The 26354-nt window shown below is 40.7% G+C and overlaps 1 protein-coding gene across 2 annotated transcripts in view; it reads right to left on the minus strand.

The window, feature by feature from the left end:
* Positions 1-2960: 2960 nt before the first annotated feature.
* The window catches only part of cnih3 (cornichon family AMPA receptor auxiliary protein 3), a 97915-nt gene continuing 74521 nt past the window's right edge, over positions 2961-26354 (minus strand). The window contains exons 4-6 of one of the 2 annotated variants that reach the window (XM_061704537.1): positions 25167-25279; positions 12510-12656; positions 2961-4339 (exon numbers count right to left, since the gene is read on the minus strand). In XM_061704537.1, coding sequence (XP_061560521.1) covers positions 4312-4339; positions 12510-12656; positions 25167-25279 — 288 coding nt within the window. In that variant the 3' untranslated portion in view covers positions 2961-4311. Of the gene's footprint in view, positions 4340-12011; positions 12068-12509; positions 12657-25166; positions 25280-26354 lie in introns of those variants that run through there. The other variant, XM_061704536.1, reaches the window with a different exon arrangement.

Consider the following 26354-nt stretch of genomic DNA (forward strand, 5'->3'; position numbering starts at 1 on the left):
TTAATCCCCACAGCAACTCGAAATATATTACTGTTTCTAAACAATGCAATCTTTTTTATATGACTTCTATGAATACTTATAGCACCAATCAGCCCTCCTTAATGAAAATTGGTCTTATGAATATTAGATCACGTTCCTCAAACGCTTTGCTAGTCAATGATTTTATCATAGACTATAATCTTAATATGATTGATCTTTGCAAAACTTAGTTATAACCAAATGAGTTTTTATCCACTTAATGAGGCATTTCCCCAAAACTTTGTGAATTAACATGTTGTGCGTCCTATTAAGACGGGAGGGTTTGTCGTCCTCATCTCCAAATCCAATTTCAACCTTAGCACGAGGCCAAACATTGACTTTAAAAATTTTGAGGCTCTTGTTATGTGATCTATAACACCACTGCCATTCTATCGTGCACTTATCTACTGCCCCTGGCCCTTATTTTGGGTTTTTAGATTAATTATCAGAATTTATTGCTGACTAGGTGACCCACCGTGACAATAAATTAATCATAGGTGACTTTAATATTCATATGAATTCGCCGTCGGAAAATATTAATGCAGCGTTTCAGACAATAATTGATACTTTTGGATTCGTGCAATTAAGACATGAACCGACCCATAATAAGGGTAATCCTTTAAATTTGCTTTTAACATGGGGCATCGCAACCTCAAATATAATGGTACTTCCCTATACTACTGCTATGTCCGACCATTACTTTATAAAATTTGAAGTCTTGGGCCATTGCCATTGTTCTGACCACAATGAAAGCTATAATAGCTATAATACAGTATTAGTTCTTCAACTACTACTGCACTCGCTGACCAATTAGCCTCAGCAATTGCTTCATTTCCTTCTTATATGTGGGTCCTATTGATAATCTCACAAATGATTTTAAAGTGGCTCTGTGTAATGCTCTTAACACCATTAAACACTTAAAACAAGAAATATCTTCCTTGGTTCACAGATAAAACCAGAAAATTAAAACAAGCATGTCGGAAGCTAAATACTTATTTGATACAGTAGCAATGCTAACCCAAAGGCAGCCTACTTCCAATAGCTCCTCCTTTTCAGTTAATGATTTCATGCAATTTTGTTTACAAAAAATAAAAAATAAAAAAAAATAAAAATAAACAAACTCATTAGGAATGAGATTAAGGACACTGTTCCTCAATCCCAGTTGAATGTGTTGATTACTGAGCCTAATGTGGGCACCAGTGTGGACACCCGTCCTGCTATCCTCTCTGATTTTGAGGAAGTATCTATTGACAGAGACTCATAAAACTCGTTAGTGCGGCAAAACAAAACCCTCCTGGGGGTGGAGGGGGTGGTGGGGTGGAGCGGCGTGTGGGGCGGTTGTCTGGGGGGGGTGGCATTAGGTCCCTGCAGCCCCCACTGGGTGGCCGGTTGTCGGGGCGCCTCGGTGGGGCCACCAGACCGCCCTGGGTCCCTCGGTGTGGGACGTGTCACGTCCACCGGGCTGCTCTCGGGTGGACCCCTGGGCCTGTTCCCGCCCCTCGATTGATTGGGTGGGGTCCTCAGCTGCCGCGGTGCGGCCACAACAATTCCATGACACTGGTGCATTTCAAATGATATCAATTCACTTGCATGTATCTGCAGGCACACACCCCTTGAACTCTTTCACTGGGTGTGGAGTCACGCACTGACTGCAACAAATAACTCATGAATATGCAAATCGCTTGTGTATCCCCTAACTTATACTCTTGTCCTGTAGACTTTTATAATTCACATATTTAATGCCACCACAGTTCAGTTGTATAGCGGGGTTCACGACCCTTGTCCTGCATGCTTCTTCTCCTGTCCTTGTTCTGTTTTATCTTGTCCTGTCCTTCCCTCACAGGGTGTAGCACTACAGACCCATGCGACACTCATATTAATGTTTCATTGTTGGAGATAATGTAATGATTTACTTCTCTCATCCTGTTTACAATTAGTGCTTTGTCTTTGTTTCTCTCTCCCTTCTAGAAACTTTGTTCTGTTCGACTGATTAAGTCTGATTCTCAATAAACCTCAATTATAATACAACAGCGGAAGCTTAAAAACTCTACTAACACAGTAAAACTGTTCCAGAAAAAAAGGGACACAGATTTTCCATTCTGCTTGACCTAACAGCCGAACAGGACAAAAAAACAAACAATTTAAATAAATAAATAAATAAATAAATTGACTCTTAATGAACATTGTACAGCATCTTGCCATTGTAATGAACATAGAGCAGCACCAGAATATAATCGACATCTATTGCAAACTGGTCATCCTGGAAGGAGGATCCCCCCCATCTGTGGTCCCTTCTCAAGGTTTCTTTTTCCCCAAATGCGGTTTTGAGCTTTTCCTTGTCCGATTGGGGGTTTAGATTAAGGGATATCGGCAATCATTGCCAACTGTGGGCCTGTGAAGCCATATGAGACTCTTTTGTGATTAAGGGCTATACAAATGAACTTCACTTGACATGAAGACAAGCGGTATAAAAATGTAATAATACAAAACATGTTCCCAAATTATGAAAGGGTTAACATATTTAGTATGCTTCCACACTAGCACACTTAAGTCTATTTGAATCAAAGTCTAGTTAATTTTTTTCCCCCTTGGTGTGGTTTGTTTGGTCAGATAGAACTTGAATGTGGACCAAATCAACTGGTCTAACACCACAAAGAAAAAAAAGTTTTCAAACTCTTCGATTGTGTTGAGAAAGCCATCCAACCTTGTTCCGGTGAAAACTGAACCAGTAACGTTTGCCACAGAGAAATATTCCGCCTCCCTTTCTCCTCCATCTCCTTTGTGTTTGAGGCTGTGACCGTGTGGACACGGATTTTGATTTTCTCTGGCATTTTTTTTATTAAACAGGATAATGCATAATTACTGCTAAAAAATACTGATACTTTTGATTTTAAAATAGTTTATTTCATAAACAATATCTAAATTCACATACACAGTAAGGATAGAAAATGCTAGAATTCGAATAGGGCAAAATACAGAGGAAAAAAAATGCAGGACTTCCAATCCATGATGGTGGTAATATTGGGAACAGGCGGTGGTTTCGACGAGGACACATAGAGAATGCAGACTATATTTGGGAAATGCCTGCTCCGCATTGACAAAATTACATATTTGCCATGTGACCTATTTATGGAGGTAATATCTGACTTGAAGGTAATCGTGTTATAGCAAGCATATGTTGTGTAAATAGTGTCAGTTGTGATGACGCCTACATCAGCTGCTACAGTTGCTTTTATTAGATTTAGAATGGATAGAATAAGTGACGGATTCCAATCAACAATGTCCATTTGTGCTTCATTCATCATTCTTAATGTTGAAAAACAACAATCGTTTAGATAAATATGGATGCAATAAAATCTCACACATAATAAATTATTACCCAAAATGCATTTGGTCCCTTGTTTTAATAGAGCTACAATATTGTCACATACAGTAGCTTCCCTGTTTTAAATTTTACATACTGGAAGACCTTCACCTGGGTGCCTGAACTGTCATACATGATCATGAACACACAGCCAAATATCGCAAATGTTGTGCAAGATTAAATCCCCTTTTTGTGCAAATATGTGTTTAAATAAAACTTTTAACACATTGCCTTTTAGCTGGGAGTTTTAGAAATATTTCTCATAGGACAACACTAAAACAACATGAAGAAGGCATTTGCTGTATACAGAACCTCCATGTTTCAGTTGGAAATGCCTTTTGACAAAGAGTACATCAAAATGCCCACCACACTAAGTCATAATGTACTTTATGTATGTGCTGCTATTGGTGCCGCGCCCAAATGGTTTTGCCTTTCGCAGTGTGATCCAGTTTATCCATGCATCCTCCGTTTCTGACTCACTCTTGCTACGGTCGTTGAGGTTCCGAAGCCGGGCGAATGCTAAGCTGAGCTGGGTCGGGCAGTACTGCTGTGCCTGAGACAAACTGTGCAAATGCTACTATGCTTTTCATCCTGTGCGCTACCATCACTGCTACTAGACCATAAATAACTGCAACACTCCAGAGGAAGCTGTATATGTGAGTGCATGTGTGTGTGTCCTTGTGTGTGTGTGTGAGAGGGAGAGTTAACATTACTTTTGTTCGCCAGGCTATGATCAACTCAATATTACCAATCAAACTGTGAATGGTAGTTTTTGTATGTATAGTTGACCTTGTCCCTTTGCTTTTGAGTTGAAAGTGAAGCAGCAAAGATGCATAAGTTTATGTCTCTTGCAAAAATCACTCTTGTAAAAAATGGCAGTTTGTGTATCCAGAGGCTTTTTGTTTCTCCAGTTCGTGAAAGGTCAGTTGTTATGAGGTAACCAGGGAGTAGACCATACTGAAACACAAGAAGAAGAAAGAGAGGATAGAAAGTGAGTGGACACTTTCATGATTGTGCAACTATCATGAAGCTGTGATCATTATGAATAAAAAGTATGATAGTGTATGTGTGCAGAAGAAATGTTTTCTTTTTTCAACGCTGATTGAAATCAACATGCAAAATCTGCTGTATAAAACTTTGTTTTGTTTCACTGTTTCCCATATATGCTCTACAGTGGTACCTTGACTTACAAGTTTAATCTTCCGTGACCAAGCTCGCAACTCAATTTCCTCGTATACCACATACATTTTCCCCAAAATAAATTAATTGAACTGTCATTAAGCCGTTCCAGCACCCCTAAAATTACCAGGTCAAAATAAAGAAAAATAGCACTCTATTGTCTAAAAACATAATAGAAGAGAATGTAAACAGCTAAACTCGTTTTACAAAGTGTAATTATTTGGGCCAAACCTCTTAATCAGCCGGTCGATCTCATCAGCTGATGTTAGGCCCTTTACAACTCGGCGAACATGGGCATTTTTTTTTTTAACACATTAACTCATTACTGTATAATACAATACTGTATAATGACATGAAAAAAAACAGAAACAAATCTGTAAAAAATTTGCCGATTTTCTTTTTTTATTTACACGTCAAGACATTACAACATAAGACAAAGATAGTGACACTCAAACAAACAACAATATCAGATTTTCGGTAAGATTCTGCATTTACTGTATATATATATATATAAATATATTTATACACTATATTTTTAGTAACCGGCCAATTAATTAGCTAGTTAAGCTAATTCTGCTGTTAAATTTTTTAAAACATTTATTTATGCAGCCTTACGCAAAGGAATGTGGCATACCTTTCTAGTTCCAAATACTATTTTGCATTTCTATTGAAATTGTTCCCTATTCTTGTTCCACGCTGAGGCATAGTGGGGTCATAAACTTGTCGTGTTTTCCTTTATTGTTCTCTTAGGATTTTTAGCATTTTCCCCTCTATTGATGGTGTCCAACGCTTTCCTGAAATCAGTAATGGTGATTGCAGGGAGTTTGTAGGTTTTTATACCTTCTATAATCATTCTAAGGGCAAGAATGTGTCCCACTGTTGTTCTTTCAACTCAAAATCCATTTAGATTTTTTCTCAGGTATAGGGAGGTCTTATTCTGCCATTTGAGCATTTTTGCCACAATTTAGCTGAGGTTAATGCCTCTGTAGTTACCACGCGAAAGCCGATCTCCTGACTTTGGAATAGACACTGGGTGAAGGTTGATCTCAATCAAGTAATACTTTGTTCCGGAATTATATCATCAAGGTTGCTGTGCTTCAGGACTACTGGTGGTATGTTATCCACGTTACTGCTCTTGCTACCGACAAGTGATTCTTTAGCATGATAATTCTTCCACTGCCTGATTGGCTTAATTTCAATGTCTAGGCCTTCCTGAATCAGAATAAGCTTTATTGGCCAGGTATGTTACAAGACACGAAAAGGAATTTGACTCCGGTAGTTGGAGCCACTCAAGTATGACAACAAATAGCCACTATGACAAAATATAAATTTAGGACATTGAGCAATGAAAGGGTACTGTACCACTAGTGTGGTGATGGTGATATAATGGCATTGTGCCACTGATGCAGTACTCAAGCCATTTAGACCAGTTTACAGTGTATAGTGCAATGATCTGATACAGTGACGATTGTGCATTCCAAGACTTTTCTTACTTTCTCGTCTGGTTGTGTATAATCAACATAGCATATCTGTAAATACTGTAACATGTTAAGAGTAGGCATTCTAATTCTTCCGGATGAAGATTTTCTTTAATTGCAGTGCATGAGTTTACAAGTAACAGTAGCATTTTAATTATGATTTTTGGAATATACAGAATATACAAAACAAGGCACATTTCAAAACAAAAGAACAGGAATACCTCTTAATAGTCGGTAATTAGTGTCTCGTCACATTTTGCCTTAACCTGAACTGTAGAACCAAAATCCTTCCTGGCATGTTAGTACTTTGTCATTATACATAAAAACTGCATTAGGAAAGCAAAATTATAACATAGAAGCTTGTAATGCATTGAGAATGTACAAAACAATCAGCGGCAAAATGATGTGTGCATTCATGCCTCTTTTATAATCATTTTGACAGTAGGCAAAGTGCTCTGTTATGTATACCTGGAAAAGAAGAAACTAAACAACACAGTATACAATAAAATGACTCCATCGAAGTCACAGATTGTGGATTTAACACTTGTTTTCATGAGCTGTGAATTGACAAGAATAGCTCAGCACAGTCTTTTCTCATCGTTGGTGCCTTTAGGAGCCTGCGACAGTTTCATTTATATTCACTAAAGTTCGCTCGTGAATATACAAAGAAGAGTAAAGAAGTACGTAAATAAGATGTACATAGTGGCTGAGAGGGCGGCATGGTGGCCGACTGGTTAGAGCGTCAGCCTCACAGTTCTGAGGACCCGGGTTCAATCCCCGGCCCCGCCTGTGTGGAGTTTGCATGTTCTCCCCGTGCCTGCGTGGGATTTCTCCGGGCACTTCGGTTTCCTCCCACATCCCAAAAACATGCATTAATTGGAGACTCTAATTGGAGACTCTCATGACTGTGAGTGCGAATGGTTGTTTGTTTCTATGTGCCCTGCGATTGGCTGGCTACCAGTTCAGGGTGTACCCCGCCTCCTGCCCCATGACAGCTGGGATAGGCTCCAGCGCGCCCGAGACCCTAGTGAGGAGAAGCGGCTCAGAAAATGGATAGTGGCTGAGAGTGGCTTGCGAGGATGGACGTTTGTGTGGTGAAGAAACTGAAACCTCAGACCTGAGGTGGGTCAGCTCTGCTTTGGGTTGCGAAACTACTGGAAGTAGATCAGAGGTCTTCAGTAGGTGGAATCTGGTCACAAATTTTTCTGTATTGATCCAGACTTATTGTTTTCACGAAAAACTAACTAACTTTTGGGGGAATCAACTGTAGTATTGTGCAGCTTTCTGACAAAATGTCTTACCCATCAAGCCCTCCATTTTCTACACCGCTTATCATCACTAGGGTTACAGGTATGCTGGAGCCTATCCCAGCTAAATTGTTTTGTGTGCACATTCAGTTCAAGCCATTATTTGTAGTGTTATTTTTTTATTTTATTGTCGTGGATTAACAAAATACAGGCATTTTATCCAAATGTAAATAGAAATATTACATTTTGGTGTTAATACACTTGATTGATACATGGATACACATATTTGCTCAGTCACCATGTTATAGTTATAAATAACATTTCTTAGATAGACTGGCGCATACAGATGGAAATGGAAATTTGGTTTCCAATCGAATATCGAATCGTCTGGGAATGCAACCTTAATGAAGACGAACAAAACTACGTTCTGATTACTTTGTACTTTAAAAGTCTTATTTCAATCAAATGCAATATATATATATTTTTTTGAGTACATATCAACGGACTTTGTGAAAAGTGAGTTTGCATATTTTGACAGTCAAAAATAGAGGATTTTTCTTTCCAGATTTTTGTGGGTAAATAACAAATACAGTGTTGTAAATATGTTCTCCTTACAGGTCAATCTGTGATATTTGGCATTACTGTTTAACAACATCCTTGACTGATGGCTGGTAAATAAACAAGACTAAAGCATAATTCATGTCATATCAGCTAATTTTCCTGGCTGCTCCAATATCAAGTGACAGATGTCGCTTATTTCATGTCTCATTAGCGTGACACAGCTGTCAAGTAAATTAGCCAAAGTTGATTCGTGTGTGTGTGCATGTGTGTGTGTGTGTGTGTGTGTGTGTGTGTGTGTGTGTGTGTGTGCTATAAACAGCAGATTTTCATGCCTGGGAAAAGAGTGTATTAAAAATATTCATCCCTTAAATGCCCACATACAAAACCAAATTGGAACGGCATCCAACAGCATGCATGAATAAGATATGAAACTGCTGAACAGTTAAGAACAGCCAGAGAAAAGCAGTTGCAGAGAAGGGAAATGCATTAGTGATTGAAGAGCAACACATTCCTGTGACAGAAGCAATTAGAGGAAAAAGGAGAAGACAAGTAAGGTGATAAGTTAAGATAAATTTCTGTTTAGTCAAAGAATTTTCCTTGTATTAGGTAAAGAAGCAACATACAAAGTTCTCCTACAGTTATAAGAAAATTAAAATGTCTCTTCATACTATGAACAGAAATTGTGCATATTTGATCTCAGTAAGGAAAGAAATTGCAAAAACTATCAATCAGAAAAAAATTATTTGGTTCAGGTTTGGATCAGTAAACTGTATATATACACATATACTGTGTGTGTGTGTGTGTGTGTATATATATATATATATATATATATATATACACACACACACACACACATATGGCCCGGTTGTCATAGCAACCCCACACAACTGATAAACTCTGCAATTCTCGCTGCTGCCCTGCTGAGCCAGACAGTCACAAGTGGACCAATGAAGCAAAGATGGAACTTCAAAGCTGTTTAGACTGCACAGACTGGAGTGTCTTTGAAAATTCAGCTGGCAGCCTGGATGAATATACGGACACTGTCACATGCTATATTAGTTTCTGTGAAGAGGTTTGTGTACCAACAAAATCATTTCGCACATTCAACAATAACAAGCCGTGGTTCACTGCTAAGGTTGTGTCCTCTCTCCGCTGCTCTTCTCTCTCTACACGAACAACTGCACCTCAGCGAACCCGACTGTCAAACTCCTGAAGTTTGCAGATGACACCACTGTCATCGGCCTCATCAAGGACGGTGACGAGTCTGCATATCAACAGGAAGCGAAGCGGCTGGAGCTGTGGTGCGGCCGACACAACCTGGAGCTGAACACGCTCAAGACTGTAGAGATGATCGTGGACTTCAGGAGGCATCCTTCGCCACAGCTGCCCCTCACGTTGTCCAGCTGCCTTGTGTCAACCGTCGAGACCTTCAAGTTCCTGGGAATTACAATCTCTCAAGACCTGAAGTGGGCGACCAACATCGACTCCGTCCTCAAAAAGGCCCAGCAGAGGATGTACTTCCTGCGGCTTCTGAGAAAGCACGGCCTGCCACCGGAGCTGCTGAGACAGTTCTAAACAGCGGTCATCGAATCAGTCCTGTGTTCTTCCATCACAGTCTGGTTTGGTGCTGCTACAAAAAAGGACAAACTCCGACTGCAACGGACAATCAAAACTGCTGAAAGGATTGTCGGTACCCCCCTACCCACCATTGAGGACTTGCATACTGCCAGAACTAAGACAAGGGCATGCAAAATCCTCTCGGACCCTCCACACCCCGGTCACCAGCTCTTCCATTTCCTTCTCTCAGGTAGGCACTACCGATCAATGCAAACTAGAACTAGTAGACATTCCAACAGCTTCTTCCCTCTTGCAATCAACTTCTTAAACAGCTAACCTATAATTCCATTACAACAAGCTGGCAATTTTTTGACTTGAGTTCGTTGTTGCATTTCTGTGGGGCCAATTATGTATTACTCGTGCACTCACTGTGGTTGTCTCGCCATTCTGCACTATTTGCATATACTGGCCACTCATGCCAGAGTAGAATCTGCTCCATTTGCACACTGATTGAGGAGTATCTGTAACATTTGCACAGCCAACATTGTCCCAGATTATCGCACTACTTGTCACTTTAAACCGCATACACTCCTTGAAGTCTCAGCGCCCTTTGCGCCCTTTGCACAATGGTCATAGCACCGGACAATTGCAATATTAGTCATTCGCACTGCTCTAAGTGCTAGAGGACTCGGCATCTTTTTGCACAATTGTTTTTTGTCAATGTCTTTATGTCTCCAAAGTGTTCTGTAAATTGACTGTCTGTTGTACAAGAGCGGCTCCAACTACCAGAGACAAATTCCTTGTGTGTTTTGGACATACTTGGCAAATAAAGATGATTCTGATTCTGATTCTGAGAAGTCTGGTTTATGTCACCTGGACCTTAAACAGCTCCCCTAGAAATCTGGGTTTCCATTCTTTAAAGACCCTTTGGTGTGCAGAACTGAGACGCTGACCAAAAGTGGCCAAGTGCTCTGGGACTAGTGCTGGAACACGATCAGTGGTGTTTAGGGACACTGCCTGTGGACATTGAAATCCCACGTTTGTAACAATCAAACCTCCAGGAATATTCTAAATGTATGCCTCAATGTCTGTGTCATTAATGTGTCAGCTTACAGGTTCGGCTGTGAGACTTTAAGAACTGTTCCTCTTGATTTGAAGCCAAGCAGTACGAAATGATGTTGCATTGAACCATTACCCGTTTTCATGACCATAAGGCGCACTTAAAAGTCTTAAATTTTCTCCAAAATTGGCAGAGCGCCTTATAATGTGGCGTGCCTTCTGTGTGCACCGAGTTCCAACATCTATAAATGTTGTTGTGTGATGAGCGTTCCGTTTGACTTTAAAAAAAAAAAAAAAATTTTTGTTTTTATCTTTTATATTATTATTTTTTTTTAGCATTACCTGCCGACACGGTGCTTACACAGAGGAAAAGCGGACGTGGATGAGGACAGGGGAAGGGTGGGTGAAGTAGGACACTTAAGCCATGCCCCCAGTAGGTATATAGTGCAGGTATGTGCATTGTGCAAAACAACATCGGTTTGGCTAAAGACCGAAAATGGCACTTACAAAGAGATACGCTTACGAAGCACAGCTTAAGTTGCAAGCTGTCAGTTACGCAGAGGAACATGGGAATCGAGCAGCCGTGAGAGAATTCAAGATAAATGAATCCATCGTTCCCAAGTGGAGGAAGCAGGAAAACGAAAACTTATGAAAATGAATGTAATATATGACTATGACTAACTAAGGAGCTCCTGAAGTAATTCCACCACATTACCATGCCAGGAGGGAGCACACCAAAGAAAGAAGAAAATAATCACAGTATAACTTGTCCTGTCTCTTAATATCAGTGATTATAAAAATGATGGGGGAAAGAAAATCTAATCATGACATCTGCATCTTTAAAATATCTAATCTAGACTAAGAAGAGTGAATGTGCTATAGTTTAGGCCCTACTATACAACATTTTAATTAAACTATTGGATAAACCACTTTGAAAATGTAATCATGAACAGTGTTGATTTTGATGTAACATCCTTCATTGGGGTTAAAACACAACCACTACAATAGTTACCTTTACTTAAATGCCTCTAGCGTTCATTTTATATTACAGCATTATCACACACATACAGGAGCAACTCAATGTAAGATAACAAAAATCAAACTCAAAATGTATTTAGCACCGAGTTGTAAGTAATAAAAACTGTATACTCTGACCTGGCGCTGTCAAAAGCAGAAAATCACGGTACAGCTAGAAGCCACAAATATCCACTCACTGATCACACCATTAGGTACACTTACACAATGAAATGGGAGCCAGTAAAAGAATGGTATCAAATTAATGCTCCATATAGAGGCTGTAGCTTTTACTTAATTTGGGTAAGTAAATGTGTAGTCTGATATGTTGGCAGATTACACTGAAAAACCATACATTTTTTATACATATTTTTGAGTTGTTCTCATTAAATGGTGTACCTCATGCTGTGGCTCGTGAATATATATTACATATTTATTGGCACGTGAATAAAACATTTATAAGTATGCCGTATAACACAACCATAATGTTAATAATAATAATAATAATACATATTAAAAATATAAGGATGGTACCTTTAAGTGTTCCCACTGATAAGACCTATTAGAGGGATATTTCCAGGTTCCACACACTGCAGCCCCCACATATGACACATGGAACAAGATCCGTAGTGATTATTATCAGCATCATAGACAAGGTCAGCATATTCACAAGAGCAACACATTTCAATCAACATTTTGTAATCATACAATCCGGAAATATGTATTATGTTAATTCTTCTCGTGCTTGTCAATGAATTAAAGAATCAAATTCTCTTAACATCACATGCATTAGCAACAACAAGCCTAAATGTACACCCTAACTATTTTAGCAGACCTGAAATTGCATGTGATTGCTAGAGAAATGGTTACTTTATTCAGTGAGTTGCACTCATACTGCTTCGTCAGACCTTGAAAAGTTCGAATAAAAGGTATATATCTGTTTTCATCCTTGTATTTTACCTGCAGCTGCTGTAATCGACTCTTTGACCTGTGATACAGCTATGGCTACCACACTGTATGTTGAATGCTCACCAGTACAAATAGTAGAAGAAGGACAGGACAAAGAAGGATAGCTTGCACCAGGCCTCCTTCAGGCAGAACTTGAGCGTGTCGCCGTTCATAACCGAAGCTGGGTCGTAGATCAACTCCTTGGTATCCGTTGGGGAATGGAAGTACCTACCGCAGAGGGCAAAGAACACAACATGGGTAGTTGACCTGTTCGACACCACGCCGTAGTTGAGGTGATGGAATTAAATGGGGAGTTGCAGGCACGTACTGTAAATGGTAAGATGATAGCATGGAAAAGAAGGTTGCTGACAGTTGATGGTGGATGTAAATGGTTGACCTATCAAACCTCAGGTTTCTTAACATGTTTCTGTTATCAGTATTATTCCATGATTTATTGGCAGAACAAATGGAAAAATGAAAAATTAAGACATTATTCATTTCGGTGTTGACGGTTAAATGAATGCTGTTCATATCTATTTTGAACCCAGTTCTGGTAATGGTCAGTATATACTTAGGACCCTATTTCTGTGACCAGTGTAAATCCGGCGTGGCACCAGGGGCAACTGTGCACCAGGGGCGGGTTAGATCCATGTTGATAAGTTCGTAGACCAGCGCAGCCTGGCGGATCCGACAGTGGGCATGCTGCACCAATGTAGGTGTTTACAGCTGACTTAATTCGCCACCAATCAAAGTGGCTCCTCCTCCTCTCATTCCCTTTAAAAGTGGCACAGTGACAGTCTTGACGGAGACATCTCTGTGTGACAAAGGATGATGCGTAATCACAGTGATCTGTGCATGGGCAGAGCATTGTCACTTCTCCTGGCCGGTGTGGCAACAGACAATGTGAGGGGGTACCCTTATTAAATACAGAATGAGATGGTGGTCACCACGCTCGTGACTTAAATATGTCCACTAACCTCTATCTATCTGTCTCCCTCTGCCCTGATCAAATTCACCAAAATCTCATTTGACCGTGGTCTGAGCAGGCGTAAAATTAGGCCAACTTTTAGCCACCAAATTGTCACTCCGCCGGTGAGCACATCTCCAAGGACACACCCTTGCTGTGCCAGAAAGCCCACCTTGGCGCAGACCGGTCTGCCAAATTGGCAAACACTTGCCCTGCTGTTGCAGGAAAATCAGAATCTGCCATTACTTGCGCCCCGCCACATATGTGCTGTCTACAAAAATAGAGCCCTTAAAATGAGCAGAATAAGCTTTTTCTTCTTCATAAAGAGTGTCATTTTGGACTTTTACTAATATGGAATATTAATAACAGAATTATTTTGGGGGGATGTTGGGATGTTTCCTGGAGATTCTCCATTCCAATGAGACTTAATTAAGAGCTAGGATTAAAATATTAGACGAAATGTAAAAAGAGCTCTGTTTATCTGTGTAGACTCATTTGAAACAGCACAAATGCATTTTTTAAATGGACCCAAGTGATGAGGAGTTTACTCCAGAATATTTGTGTATCACGTGGCTCAAATGACTGTCTTCCTCATTAATAAACAAAACATACAGGTGCAAGAAAAAGTATGTGAACCCTCTGGAATTACCTGGATTTTAGGATAAATTGGCCCGCCACACACTGACCGTCGCGATCCAATGCTACTGAAGTGAACCATGGCAAAAAAACTTACAAAAAAAATAAAATAAAATTACAAGTTGGCGACTGCGCCGCACATCAAGCGACTGAGCATCGCACGTCTAACAAAGCGCTGCAACAGAAAAACTGCAACCCTGTTTCGGGTTTTGTCACCTGTGCATTTCGGTGACAGAGACTCTTGGTGCTTTGCTTTAGTCGCTAAAAATATACTTGACTATTATTGTTTAACAAAATGTGTATAATTGCTGTTAGGTGGAATTCTCACACCTCAAAAATGAGTACTTTTCAGACATTTTGAGTGTTAATGGTTTCGACTGAAGCTATTTTTACCACTTTAAATTGGTTAATATTGCCTAAAAATAACAGAAGGAGTGGGGACAGACCAATAGTATCGATTTATGAAAAAAATATGAAATTGACCATACTTGGACATACAGAGTTTCCACCCAACAGTGACAATATTGCAGTGATTCCCAAACAAGGTGCTGTGGCACTCTAATGTGCCATGAAAGATCCTTAGTGTTTATAATAATTAATTTCACTTAATTTGTCAGAACAATATTATTCATTGCAAATATTTTTTTCATTTATCTATGGCAGTGACATATAGAGACAGGCTGAACAATTAAATGCTCTTCCAGTCCAAGGCAGAAGGTACAATTAATTGATAATACAATTAATTAATTGTATTATCAGGTTTTTGTTCAATTAAACAGCCCCAGAGTAAGTAAGCCAGTTTGTAAGCAAATTGAGACAAGTTCATCATGTCAGTATTGGTCTTTGGTGGTGTGCTGTGAGATTTATTTCAATGTAAAATTTGTGCTTCGGCTCAATAAAGGTTGGGGATCACGGGTTTAAACTGTACTGGTATGGCTTGGCTTTGTTTCAGCTTGCTTGTACTTAAAACCCAGAAATTTTTTTTTGGGGGTGTTACATCGGCAACATCACGATGCCTTTCAACAGCGATTCAAATTTTTAATCACAGCAAAACTAGTGGCTGACAGTCATGAAAACTAATTGCCAAACCCAGCAAACTGCCAGGTAACCTTGCAATGGCCAACACGGGAACATATATGAAACCACTGGAAGGGAGCTTGCCTTTGATTATTGCAAAATCCAGTTTTTAATGCAGGTGAAAAATATGTATAGCACATATATTTGCACTTCAAAGTTGATAGGAGTGTTAACTTCACTCCAAAAAAAAGTTTCAAAGGTGTATGATTAATCACACAGACAGTCACGCAATTAACTTCCATCCATTTTCTGAGCCACTTTCTGAGCCAATGCCTGTGAGGCCATAACAGCTGTTACGATCCTGCTGAGTAATCATGACACTGACATCTATCAGTCAATACTTCCTCATGAGCAGATGTCAACATGTTCTATGTTAAAACATCCATCCATCCATTTTCTGAGCCGCTTATCCTCACAAGGGTCACGGGAGTGCTGGAGCCTATCCCAGCTATCATCGGGCAGGAGGTGGGGTACACCCTGAACTGTTTGCCCGTCAATCGCAGGGCACCTACAAACAAACAACCACTTGCACATCACATTGCACCTACCATGCATGTTTTTGGGATGTGGGAGGAAACCGGACTTCCTGGAGAAAACCCACGCAAGCACGGGGAGAACATGCAAACTCCACACAGGCGGGGCCGGGGATTGAACCGCGGTCCTCAGAACTGTGAGGCAGACGCTCTAACCAGTCGACCACCATGCCGCCTAACATTAAAGACTTACAATGGATGGTTGCATTTCTAAACAACTGCAACAATTGCAAATTCCAGTATCATCAGTTAAAATAATTCTAGTAAATTGGATCTTGGCACCACTTTGCCAAGGTGTGTGTGTTTTATTTTTTTCCCCCAATACTGCCAAATCATATCCAAATCGGGCCATCAGGGGGAAAACAACAGAAATGGGTCAAACCATGTAGTGTAAATGCAGCTTTAATAAACCAGTTGCACGAAGACAAAAAGTCAATGAAATATCAAAATGTAACAATTGAGTAGCTACAATGAAATCGATATACGATAATACAAAGGCATCTGGATTCATTGGCTGCTCATCCCTCATGACTAAAATTCAACGTTGGCATTCGCAATCAACCCAGGAGGCATGGTAGTATCACAACAAGATACAGCTGCACCCATGTGCTAATGCGGTACATTGGGAGATGTGTGTATTTGGCTCTCCATCACTGCCACTCTCCACTGAATCACCTTGTCGCGATTAGCTATCACTCATATGCTTTTCTCCTCTGCCTCACCGTCCAAGCTTCCAGCTGTTCCTCCTCCATTGTCTACCTATGCCTTGCTCCCTCTCTCCTGTTTTCTTGTCTTCTCATCTCTCAGCTGCACGTGAAGCAGCATCTGTAGCCAGAAGGCATCTGGCACAGTCTCCAATTAATGAAACAGCAAGACGTGTTTTCTCTCCCTGACTCTCCTCCCCTTTGCAACAACAACCAGCTGAGCTCAGACCCATCAGATTGCTTGCGGTCTGCATCGGGATAACACCGATGGGAAGAACAGTCGTAATGACAGAGAAAGATGAATTAATGGTGACCCAATTTTCACTTGCTACCTTCCTGGGGCTCCAGAAATGTAATGTATATGTGAAACACAGATATTGAAAGAAAACTGGACTGTCTGCGTTTTCAAGCGTGCAAGATGACTGCTTTATTTTGTTCAATGTACAGTATACTGTATAAACCCTTGGAAGCGAAACCCTTAACCTAATGCAGCACCCTTTGCATTACATTCAGTCTCCTTCCTGTGCATTTATTTATATAATTGTAATTCTAAATGATGTGAATGGTGTTTTTTCATGGCCCCGTTATGTTCAGCAAAAAGATGGGGTTTGTTGACTTTCTTAATCAACTGTCAATCAACTTTACTGTCATTATGCTAGTGGCTACCGCAAACTGCAGCCTCCCTATTGTCGCCTAACCTCGCTGGTTTCCGCTATTCTGAAAGCTGTTCATGCTTGTTGCATGCTATGTATTTTCGTCACCCCAGCTACAGCTAACGTGGCTAAATACGATGCTGAGCTGCAGAGACGGAAGAACGTGCGTCAGTTGTCAACGCAGCATAAGTCACTAATCATCGCCTCCATGACAGCGAATAAACTACATTTTGACAAGTATTGTGACAAAGGATGGAGGGAGAATAAGATGAAAGACAGACGGCGGGGAAGCCAGTTGCTAAGCTATCGTGACATGAAGTCAAAAAACACCAAAATAAGTGATTGGGTGGTACAGTACACTTGTCACATACGTCTGCCTGGAATCGCGTTATAGCAGAGATTAGCCAAATTCGAAGAGCAAAATAGCACTCAAATGAATCGCTGTCTATAGAGGAAAATACTGGAATGCACTATAATGCTTGATAGCGACATAACACATGGATCGGAAACCGGAAATGAATTGGTATTTCACAACTGCGACGTCACTTGAAAAAAAACGGGCCTATAAATTTAAATGTACATTAATATCATAAATATTTCGAGTACCATTATTAGTCCCACAATGGAGAAATGTGCATAATTTCAGCAGCAATAGTGGATACAGGAAATACAAAAAGAGCATGCAAGACATTTGGCTGCAAATGCGTCTGCCAGGTTGATGTAATAAATACAACCCCAATTCCAATTAAGTTGGGGCGTTGTGTTAAACATAAATAAAAACAGAATACAATGATTTGCAAATCATGTTCAACCTATATTGAATTGAATACACTACAAACACAATATATCTAAAGTTTAAAATGATAAACTTTATTTTTCTGAGCAAATAATCATTAACTTAGAATTTTACGGCTGCAACACGTTCCAAAAAAGCTGGGACAGATGGCAAAAAAGACTGAGAAAGTTGAGGAATACTTATCAAACACCTGTTTGGAACATCCCACAGGTGAACAGGTTAATTGGGAACAGGTGGGTGCCCTGATTGGGTATAAAAGGAGCTTCGCTGAATTGCCATTGTCATTCACAAACAAAGATGGGACGAGGTTCACCTCTTTGTGAACAAGTGCGTGAGAAAATAGTCGAACAGTTTAAGGACAATGTTCCTCAACGTACAATTGCAAGGAATTTAGGGATTTCATCATCTACTGTGGTTCGACGAGTCCACATTTCAAATTGTTTTTGGAAACTGGGGACGTCGTGTGCTCCGGGCCAAAGAGGAAAAGAACCATCCGGACTGTTATGAACGCAAAGTTCAAAAGCCAGCATCTGTGATGGTATGGGGCTGTGTTAGTGCCAATGGCATGGGTAACTTACACATCTGTGAAGGCTCCATTAATGCTGAAAGGTACATACAGGTTTTGGAGAAACATATGCTGCCATCCAAGCAAGGTGTTTTTCATGGACGCCCCTGCTTATTTCAGCAAGACAATGCCAAACCACATTCTGGACGTGTTACAACAGCGTGGCTTCATAGTAAAAGAGTGCTGGTACTAGACTGGCCTGCCTGCAGTCCAGACCTGTCTCCCATTGAAAATGTGTGGCGCATTTTGAAGCGTAAAATACGACAACGGAGACCCCGGACTGTTGAACAGCTGAAGCTGTACAATGGGAAAGAATTGCCCCTACAAAGCTTCAACAATTAGTGTCCTCAGTTCCCAAACGTTTATAGAATGTTGTTAAAAGAAAAGGTGATGTAACACAGTGGTAAACATGACCCTGTCCCAGCTTTTTTGGAACGTGTTGCAGTCATAAAATTCTAAGTTAATGATTATTTGCTAAAAACAATCAACTTTATCAGTTTGAACATTAAATATCTTGTCTTTGTAGCGTATTCAAGTAAATGTAGGTTGAACATGATTTGCAAATCATTGTATTCTGTTTTTATTTATGTTTAACACAACGTCCCAACTTCATTGGAATTGGGGTTGTACTTTAAAATAACAAAGATTGAAGCCATAATTTATTAGCGATTACAATTGTAGAGTAATTATTATGTTTTGGAACTGAACAGTATCCAGAATTATTTTTATCCTACTACATAACATACAGCAATAACTGTCATCCATCCATTTTCTGAGCCGCTTCTCCTCACTAGGGTCACGGGTGTGTTGGAGCCTATCCCAGCTAACATCGGGCAGGAGGCGGGGTATACCCTGAACTGGTTGCCCGTCAATCGCAGGGCACATACAAACAAACAACCATTCACACTCACATTCACACCTACGGGCAATTTAGACTCATCAATTCATGTATGTTATCGGTTATCTGCGGGCACTCTGGTTTCCTCCCACATCCCAAAAACATGCATGGTTGGTTAATTGACAACTCTAAATTGCCCGTAGGTGTGAATGTGAGTGCGAATGGTTGTTTGTTTGTATGTGCCCTGCGATTGGTTGGCAACCAGTTCAGGGTGTACCCTGCCTCCTGCCCGATGATAGCTGAGATAGGCTCCAGCAGGCCCGTGACCCTAGTGAGGAGAAGAGGCTCAGAAAATGGATGGATGGAAAGTCAGCATTGTGAGGGTCTGTTAGGAACGTTTGGCAGAATCCCCTGTCAGAAGGAGTTTCAACTCCCACCTCCAACAGAACTTTGCTCATGTTCTGGAGGAGGCGGGGGACATCGAGTTCGAGTGGACCATGTTCCGCGCCTCCGTTGCTGAGTCGGCCGACCGGAGCTGTGGCCATAAGGTGGTCGGTGCCTGTCGTGGCGGCAATCCCCGAAACCGTTGGTGGACACCAATGGTGAGGGCTGCTGTCAAGCTGAAGAAGGAGTCCTATCGGGCTTTTTTGGCCTGTGGGTCTCCTGAGGCAGCTGCTGGGCACCGGCTGGCCAAGCGGAATGCAGCTTTGGTGGTCGCTGAAGCAAAAACATGGGCATGGGAGGGTTTGGTGAGGCCATGGAAAAAGACTTCGAGGAAAATTCGAGGAAATGCTTTGAGGAAATTCTGGTCCACCATCCGGCGTTCGGGGAGGGGAAAGCAGTGCACCATCAACACTGTGTATAGTGGGGATGGGCGCTGCTGACCTCGACTCGGGATGTTGTGAGTTGGTGGGGAGAATACTTCGAAGATCTCCTCAACTCCACCGGCACGCCTTCCCATGAGGAAGCAGATTCTGGGGTCTCTGTGGCGGGCTCTCCTTTCTCTGGGATTGAGGTCACCAAGGTGGTTAAAAAGCTCCTCGGTGGCAAGGCCCCGGGGATGAATGAGATTCTCCCGGAATTCCGAAAGGCTCTGGATGTTGTGGGGCTGTCCTTGTTGACACACCTCTGTAACATCGTGTGGACATCGGGGACAGTGCCTCTGGATTAGCAGTCTGGGGTGGTGGTCCCCCTTTTTAAGAAAGGGGACCGGAGGGTGTGTTCCAACTACAGGGGGATCACACTTCTCAGCCTCCGTGGTAAGGTCTATTCAGGGGTGCTGGAGAGGAGGGTCCGTCGGGAAGTCGAATCTCAGATTGAGGAGGAGCAGTGTAGGCGCAGCCGAGGTGTAGAGGGGGATCCGGTTTGGTGGCCTCAGTATTGCATCTCTGCTTTTTGCAGATGATGTGGTTCTGTTGGCTTCATCAAGCCGTGATCTCCAACTCTCACTGGAGCGGTTCGCAGCCGATTGTGAAGCGACTGAGATGAGAATCAGCACCTCCAAATCTGAGACCATGGTCCTCATTCGGAACTTTACTGATTACTTGATCTTAAAAGTAACCTAGTTACTTTACTAATTACTTGATTTCAAAAGTAACACAGTTAGAAAAAGTAACTTTTTAGTTTCTTTCAGCAGCTGCCAAGTGGCAGGGATATCATTTATCCACAGTAAAAAAAAAGCATTAACTTAACCGTACCCATTAATTGGTAATGTATGCCACCCAAGTTATAGAACGATGTCATCAACATGAACAAATAACTTAAATATTAGTTGAGTAGAACCCAGATTAAAACAGCAATTTAGTGCAGAGTTGACATGCCAACACAGCACAGTAAGTACCTAAACGAAAACAAGCACACCATTCTCAGTACACTTCTCGAAAGACTCTTAACTGCTAGATAGATGGATGACGATTGTGGTTCATGAAGGCAACTGTGTGTGTATGGGTATGTGTGCGTTTGGGCGTGCATGTACGTAAACCTGAGTGGCGGTTTGATATTGGGGGCACAGACACACACACACACACACACACACACAAAAACACACCATTGCTCCCACCATCGTAATTTTGATGCGAAGAGCGAGAAAAGGTGACAAGATTACGCAACTAGCAAAGCTGTGGGTGATTGACGGGGGGAGAGAAGCACTTACTTACGTGACGTCAGCCGTGCAGCGCGTTACACCAACTCACAGTCCGGACTACAGACGAAGTTAAAAGTTCTCACTTTTCATTGTAAATATTATTTAAGATAAGTATTGTAAGTCCTTCAGTGAATCAGTCCTGATTGTATGATAATTTATTACTGTGCACTTTGGAATGAATAATTAACCCAAAATGCATTGCGCACTTAACACGCAATCCATCCATCCATCCATCCATTTTCTTTACTGCTTATCCTCACTAGGGTCGCGGGCTGCTGGAGCCTATCCCAGCTATCTTTGGGCGAGAGGCAGGGTACACCCTGAACTGGTTGCCAGCCAATCGCAGGGCACACATAAACAAACAACCATTCGCACACACACGGGAAATTTAGAGCCGTCAATTAACCTTCCATGCATGTTTTTGGGATGTGGGAGGAAAGCGGAGTACCCGGAGAAAACCCACCCAGGCATGGGGAGAAAATGCAAACGCCACACAGGCGGGGCCGTGATTTGAACCCCGGTCCCCAGAACTGTGAGGCAGTTGTGCTAACCAGTCCCCCACTGTGCCAACCTTAACACGTCAGTAAAACTGTATTCTTAAAGTGTAAATAAAGAAGTAACAATCAAATACACGTTTTACTAAGGAAAATAAAAACATTGTGGAAATAGTGAACTTGTGCATTTCTTTGCACTTTTATGGTACTGTACCGTCATTGTGCATTGTAGAATAAACAATCACCTCTCAATCTCTTTGTTGGGTTTGTTGAAAAAAATGCTGTCTGCATGAGTAGTTAAATGTAATTGAAAAGCTGGACTGTGTTTTGTTCAAATCATCAGCCACAGGTTAATGCTTGATGAGAAACATTGATGACTCAAAAGTAACTATTGCTGCTTTTGAAAATGTAACTGTATGTAGCTACTTTCCTGGAAAAAGTAATGCATTACTTTGCCCGTTCCTCAAAATGGTGTCATTTTGGAGTGCATGCATCACTGCCAATATCCTACAAACAATTCTATTGAATAATCAAGTAATAATCAAGATAAAATATATTTCTGTTTGGTTAGAACAATTATGAATACACAAGAACAAAATTGACATTTCACTTAATAATGAATGACCAAGTCAATAATCGTGTCGTGGTACACTCCCCTGACTGGTGCGGGCAGCGTGGGTTCAGTTCCCATTCAGTGGCGGTGTGTGAATGTGAGTGCAAATGGTTGACCAGGGTGTAGTCCTCCTTTCGTCCGAAGTCAGCTGGGATAGACTCCAGCGCCCCGCGATCCTAACCAGGTTAACCGGTGTTGAAAATGGATGGATGGATGGATGGATGACCAATTGTTTTCCTCTTTTAGATAATCAACAGTATTTTTTCTTAAATTCACGTTGTGGATATAGCAGGCAACTGCATTTTCATGTCTACAAACATTTCTAATGCAGCAATTTCAAACACAAATACAAATAAATAAAACACATATATAAATAGATTTCAGTTTAAACGGCATTTTTTGGGAGTATCAAAAATGAAGGCATTAATTAAAAAAACAAGAACACAAGTTTGTCATCTTGTTATAAAGGCACAATTTTAACTGTGGTATGTCAGTTAGAACAATTTAACGATTTCAAGTTCAAATTAAGCTTTGATATGGTGGGGTACTTCCACTTGAATGATAGCTGTTGAGTGCATCAATTTCATTGTTACATTGTTCTGTACTTCCTGTAAATAAAATTGGTGAGTTGAGTTGTGGAGAGATTGCTGCAGAGTGATCATTTCTCAACTCTTCGGTAAAAGTGTCAAGTCTTTTTAAGTCACTGGGCTCAAGTATGAGTGAAGTCATGAGTTGTTCCTGTCCAAATCAAGTTGCAAGTCTTGTGACATTTTGCCGAGTCTCTTCTTCTTCTTTTCCTTTCAGCTTGTCCTTTTTGGGGTCGCCACAGCGTGTCATCCTTTTCCATGTAAGCCTATCTCCTGCATCCTCCTCTCTAACACCAACTGCCCTTATGTCTTCCCTTTTCCTAGATCAGTGGTTCTTAACGTGGGTTCGATCAACCCCAAAGGTTCGGTGAGGCTTTTTCAACCGAGGACTCGACACACACCGTGTGTGCGTGCGTGCATCTATCCTTTTCAGACTGCATTTTGAATGTCATGTTTATACCGTTCAAAACACAATGCTGTGTCAAGGTGGGCGTTTACCATTGCGGCGCTTGCTCCTCGAGTTGAAATGCTTTGGTTTTTTTTAAAGCCATCTTTATTTAACAATATTTCAATGATACAATTGAGTAGCATTGCTGTGGCATTAGACAGTGCATCCAATAATAAAAAAAAAGAGCCCAAAAAATGTACTCTTACCTGTGAACCCTTTTCGAGGATTGTAGAAATAACAAAGAAAAGGAGCAGATTTTGTTGTGAATTTTCACGACAAAGTCCATTCCTCTGGCATGAGAGTGACCCTTACCAAGGGGACTGGCAACAGCCAAATTCACATTCACTTACAGTAAATTTAAGGAATTATTTTTTTTTTTGGTGAAATTCAAGTTTAGTTGGTTTTGTTCTACAACGATTTTGTGTGCAACTGATGCGGGGTTCATTTTGTGCATGACCTGGATGACTGAGAATCTACACAGACAATAAAATATATACTTGTTTTGAAATTGAAATAAATTATATTTTATTTTTCAAATTAGGAAGGGTTCCGTGAACTCCAGATGAAATTAGCGGGGTTCCGTACCTCCAACAAGGTTAAGAACCACTGTGTCTCCTGGACACACAATATATCATCCTGTATCCTAATCATTATGTCAACCAACTCCTGAGATTTTCCTATCATAGTCCCAACATTCAAAGACCCCACATTCAGTTCTAGGCTCTGTGCTTTCCTCTTCTTTTTCTTCTTAAGAACCTGTTTTCCACCTCTGAATTTCCACCGGCGCCCTGCAGGTTCACGGTGCTGGGGGCGAACGTTGTTAACCCGGGCCACGACCGATCCGGTATGGAATTATTCGGCTGAACGCTCATATTTGTTTGGCAAAGTTTTAAGCCGGGTGCCCTTCCTGACGCAACCCTCTGCATTTATCCGGGCTTGGGACCAAGCTACAGTTTGCAGTGGCTTGTGCCCCCCATAGGGCTGCATTGACATTTTGTTGAGTTTAAAGTCATCAAATTCATGACTTGAGTCCCAAGTCATGTGACTTGAGTCCACACTTCAAAAGTGACCAAAAGCATTAACATTGTCCATCTGTCCATCCATTTTCTAAAAATATAAACGTTTTTGTTTTTGCTCCCATTTTTCGTGAGCTCGACTCAAAGATCTAAAACTTTTTCTACATACACAAAAGGGCCTTTCCTTCAAATATTGCTCATAAATCTGTAAATCTGTGTTAGTGAGCATTTCTCCTTTTTCGAGATAATCCATCCCACCTCACAGGTGTGGCATATCAAGATGATGATGAGACAGCATGATTATTGCACAGGTGTGCCTTAGGCTGGCCACAGCAAAAGGCCACTCTGAAATGTGAATATTGCCATAAATACGTCAGGACGAGGGCCATGTTTACTTCCTGAAATACGCTGTGCCTTGTTTTTTTTTTGTGTGCATGCGTTTCACTTCACGAACCCATTCCATTCACGTTACAAGTTTTTGTTTTTGCAGTGTGAATGACGACATACAAAAATCTGATTTATCAAAAAATTTGAATCGGGCATCATGCCATGCAGTGTAAACATAGCCTTATTTAAAACTATAGTTTAGTAAGCTATTTTAAATTGGTCACACCTTTACACCCACATCTACATTTAAAAAAAAAACAATAGTTTGTGATTACGGTATTCACCTCCATGTGTTGTAGAAGAGCAGGGGGATGTTGAGGCCCACAGTCAGCCATTCTTGGGCACACAGGAACATGATACAGAAGAGAACATGGATCGAGTACTCTGGTAGCACCAACTAAAAGATGGAGAGAGATAGAAACACATGAAAAAGGAGTGAGTCACAGAGCTCCCACTCCAAACCAGTAAATCTGTGTGTCAACATATGATCCTACAGTATATACTTCAGTACAGTATGCAACAGTTTGAAACATCATCAACATGGTTGACATTGTGGATAAAAAAAGAACGTCCTTCTCTGAACAAAACAGGTTAGATTAGGCTTTGTTTTAATAGCCATTTTACATCATGTCTTATGAAACAACAACAGCTATGATATATAAAATAGGAGGTAATGCTGCCACTTTATAGTATAGTATAGTATTGTATAGCATCGTACAGTATTGTACATTCCTTTTTCCACACCGGCTATGAAATGAATTTGGTCTCCACTTCTGCCACTGACATCACACCAAGACATGGGGAGTGTCAATTTTGGCGACGAAAAAGGGGCCAATTGATATTTTTGGAAATGACTGCCAGTTTCATTTTTCTTGAGAAAAAAAACACATTAAATCAACTTGTTAGTGAAATATGGACCATTAAGACCCTATATCTCCTTAAATATGTTCTTGTCTCCTAACAAATAAAGAATTTAAAAGTCAGTTATTTTCCCAATTGATTATGCTCACTCTTAACAAACATAATTACAGTACTTGGATTGGATTATATGAAGCACATGCAAGTTAACTAGTATGAACTCTATGAATACAAAATTAAATAAAAAGTAATTAAAGCTTAGGGCCAATTGGCTTCTATCAAACAATCTTTTTGAATGCCTGGAAGTGTTAAGAAGCAGCAATATTAGGTGCAATCACGATAATAATATGCCTTACTGATCCACATCACAGCAGCATTGCTAAGCTTCTCACTAAATTGACTATTCCCCCCCCCCCCACACAGATTACAAAATAGTCATCACAAGATGTGATCACTGTTTGGTCAAAAAAGCTTGCATGTTATTGCTACATAGGAGAGAACTATATATAACTAAAATTATTCAGTAATACTTCATGTATACAAGGTGGTCCGAAAGTCACGCAATATTATCTATTTCATTTCAGGTATCATTCAGACAGACGTGAGGTCATGAG

This window comes from Phycodurus eques, chromosome 18 (assembly GCF_024500275.1).
Source record: "Phycodurus eques isolate BA_2022a chromosome 18, UOR_Pequ_1.1, whole genome shotgun sequence".
Taxonomy (NCBI): domain Eukaryota; kingdom Metazoa; phylum Chordata; class Actinopteri; order Syngnathiformes; family Syngnathidae; genus Phycodurus; species Phycodurus eques.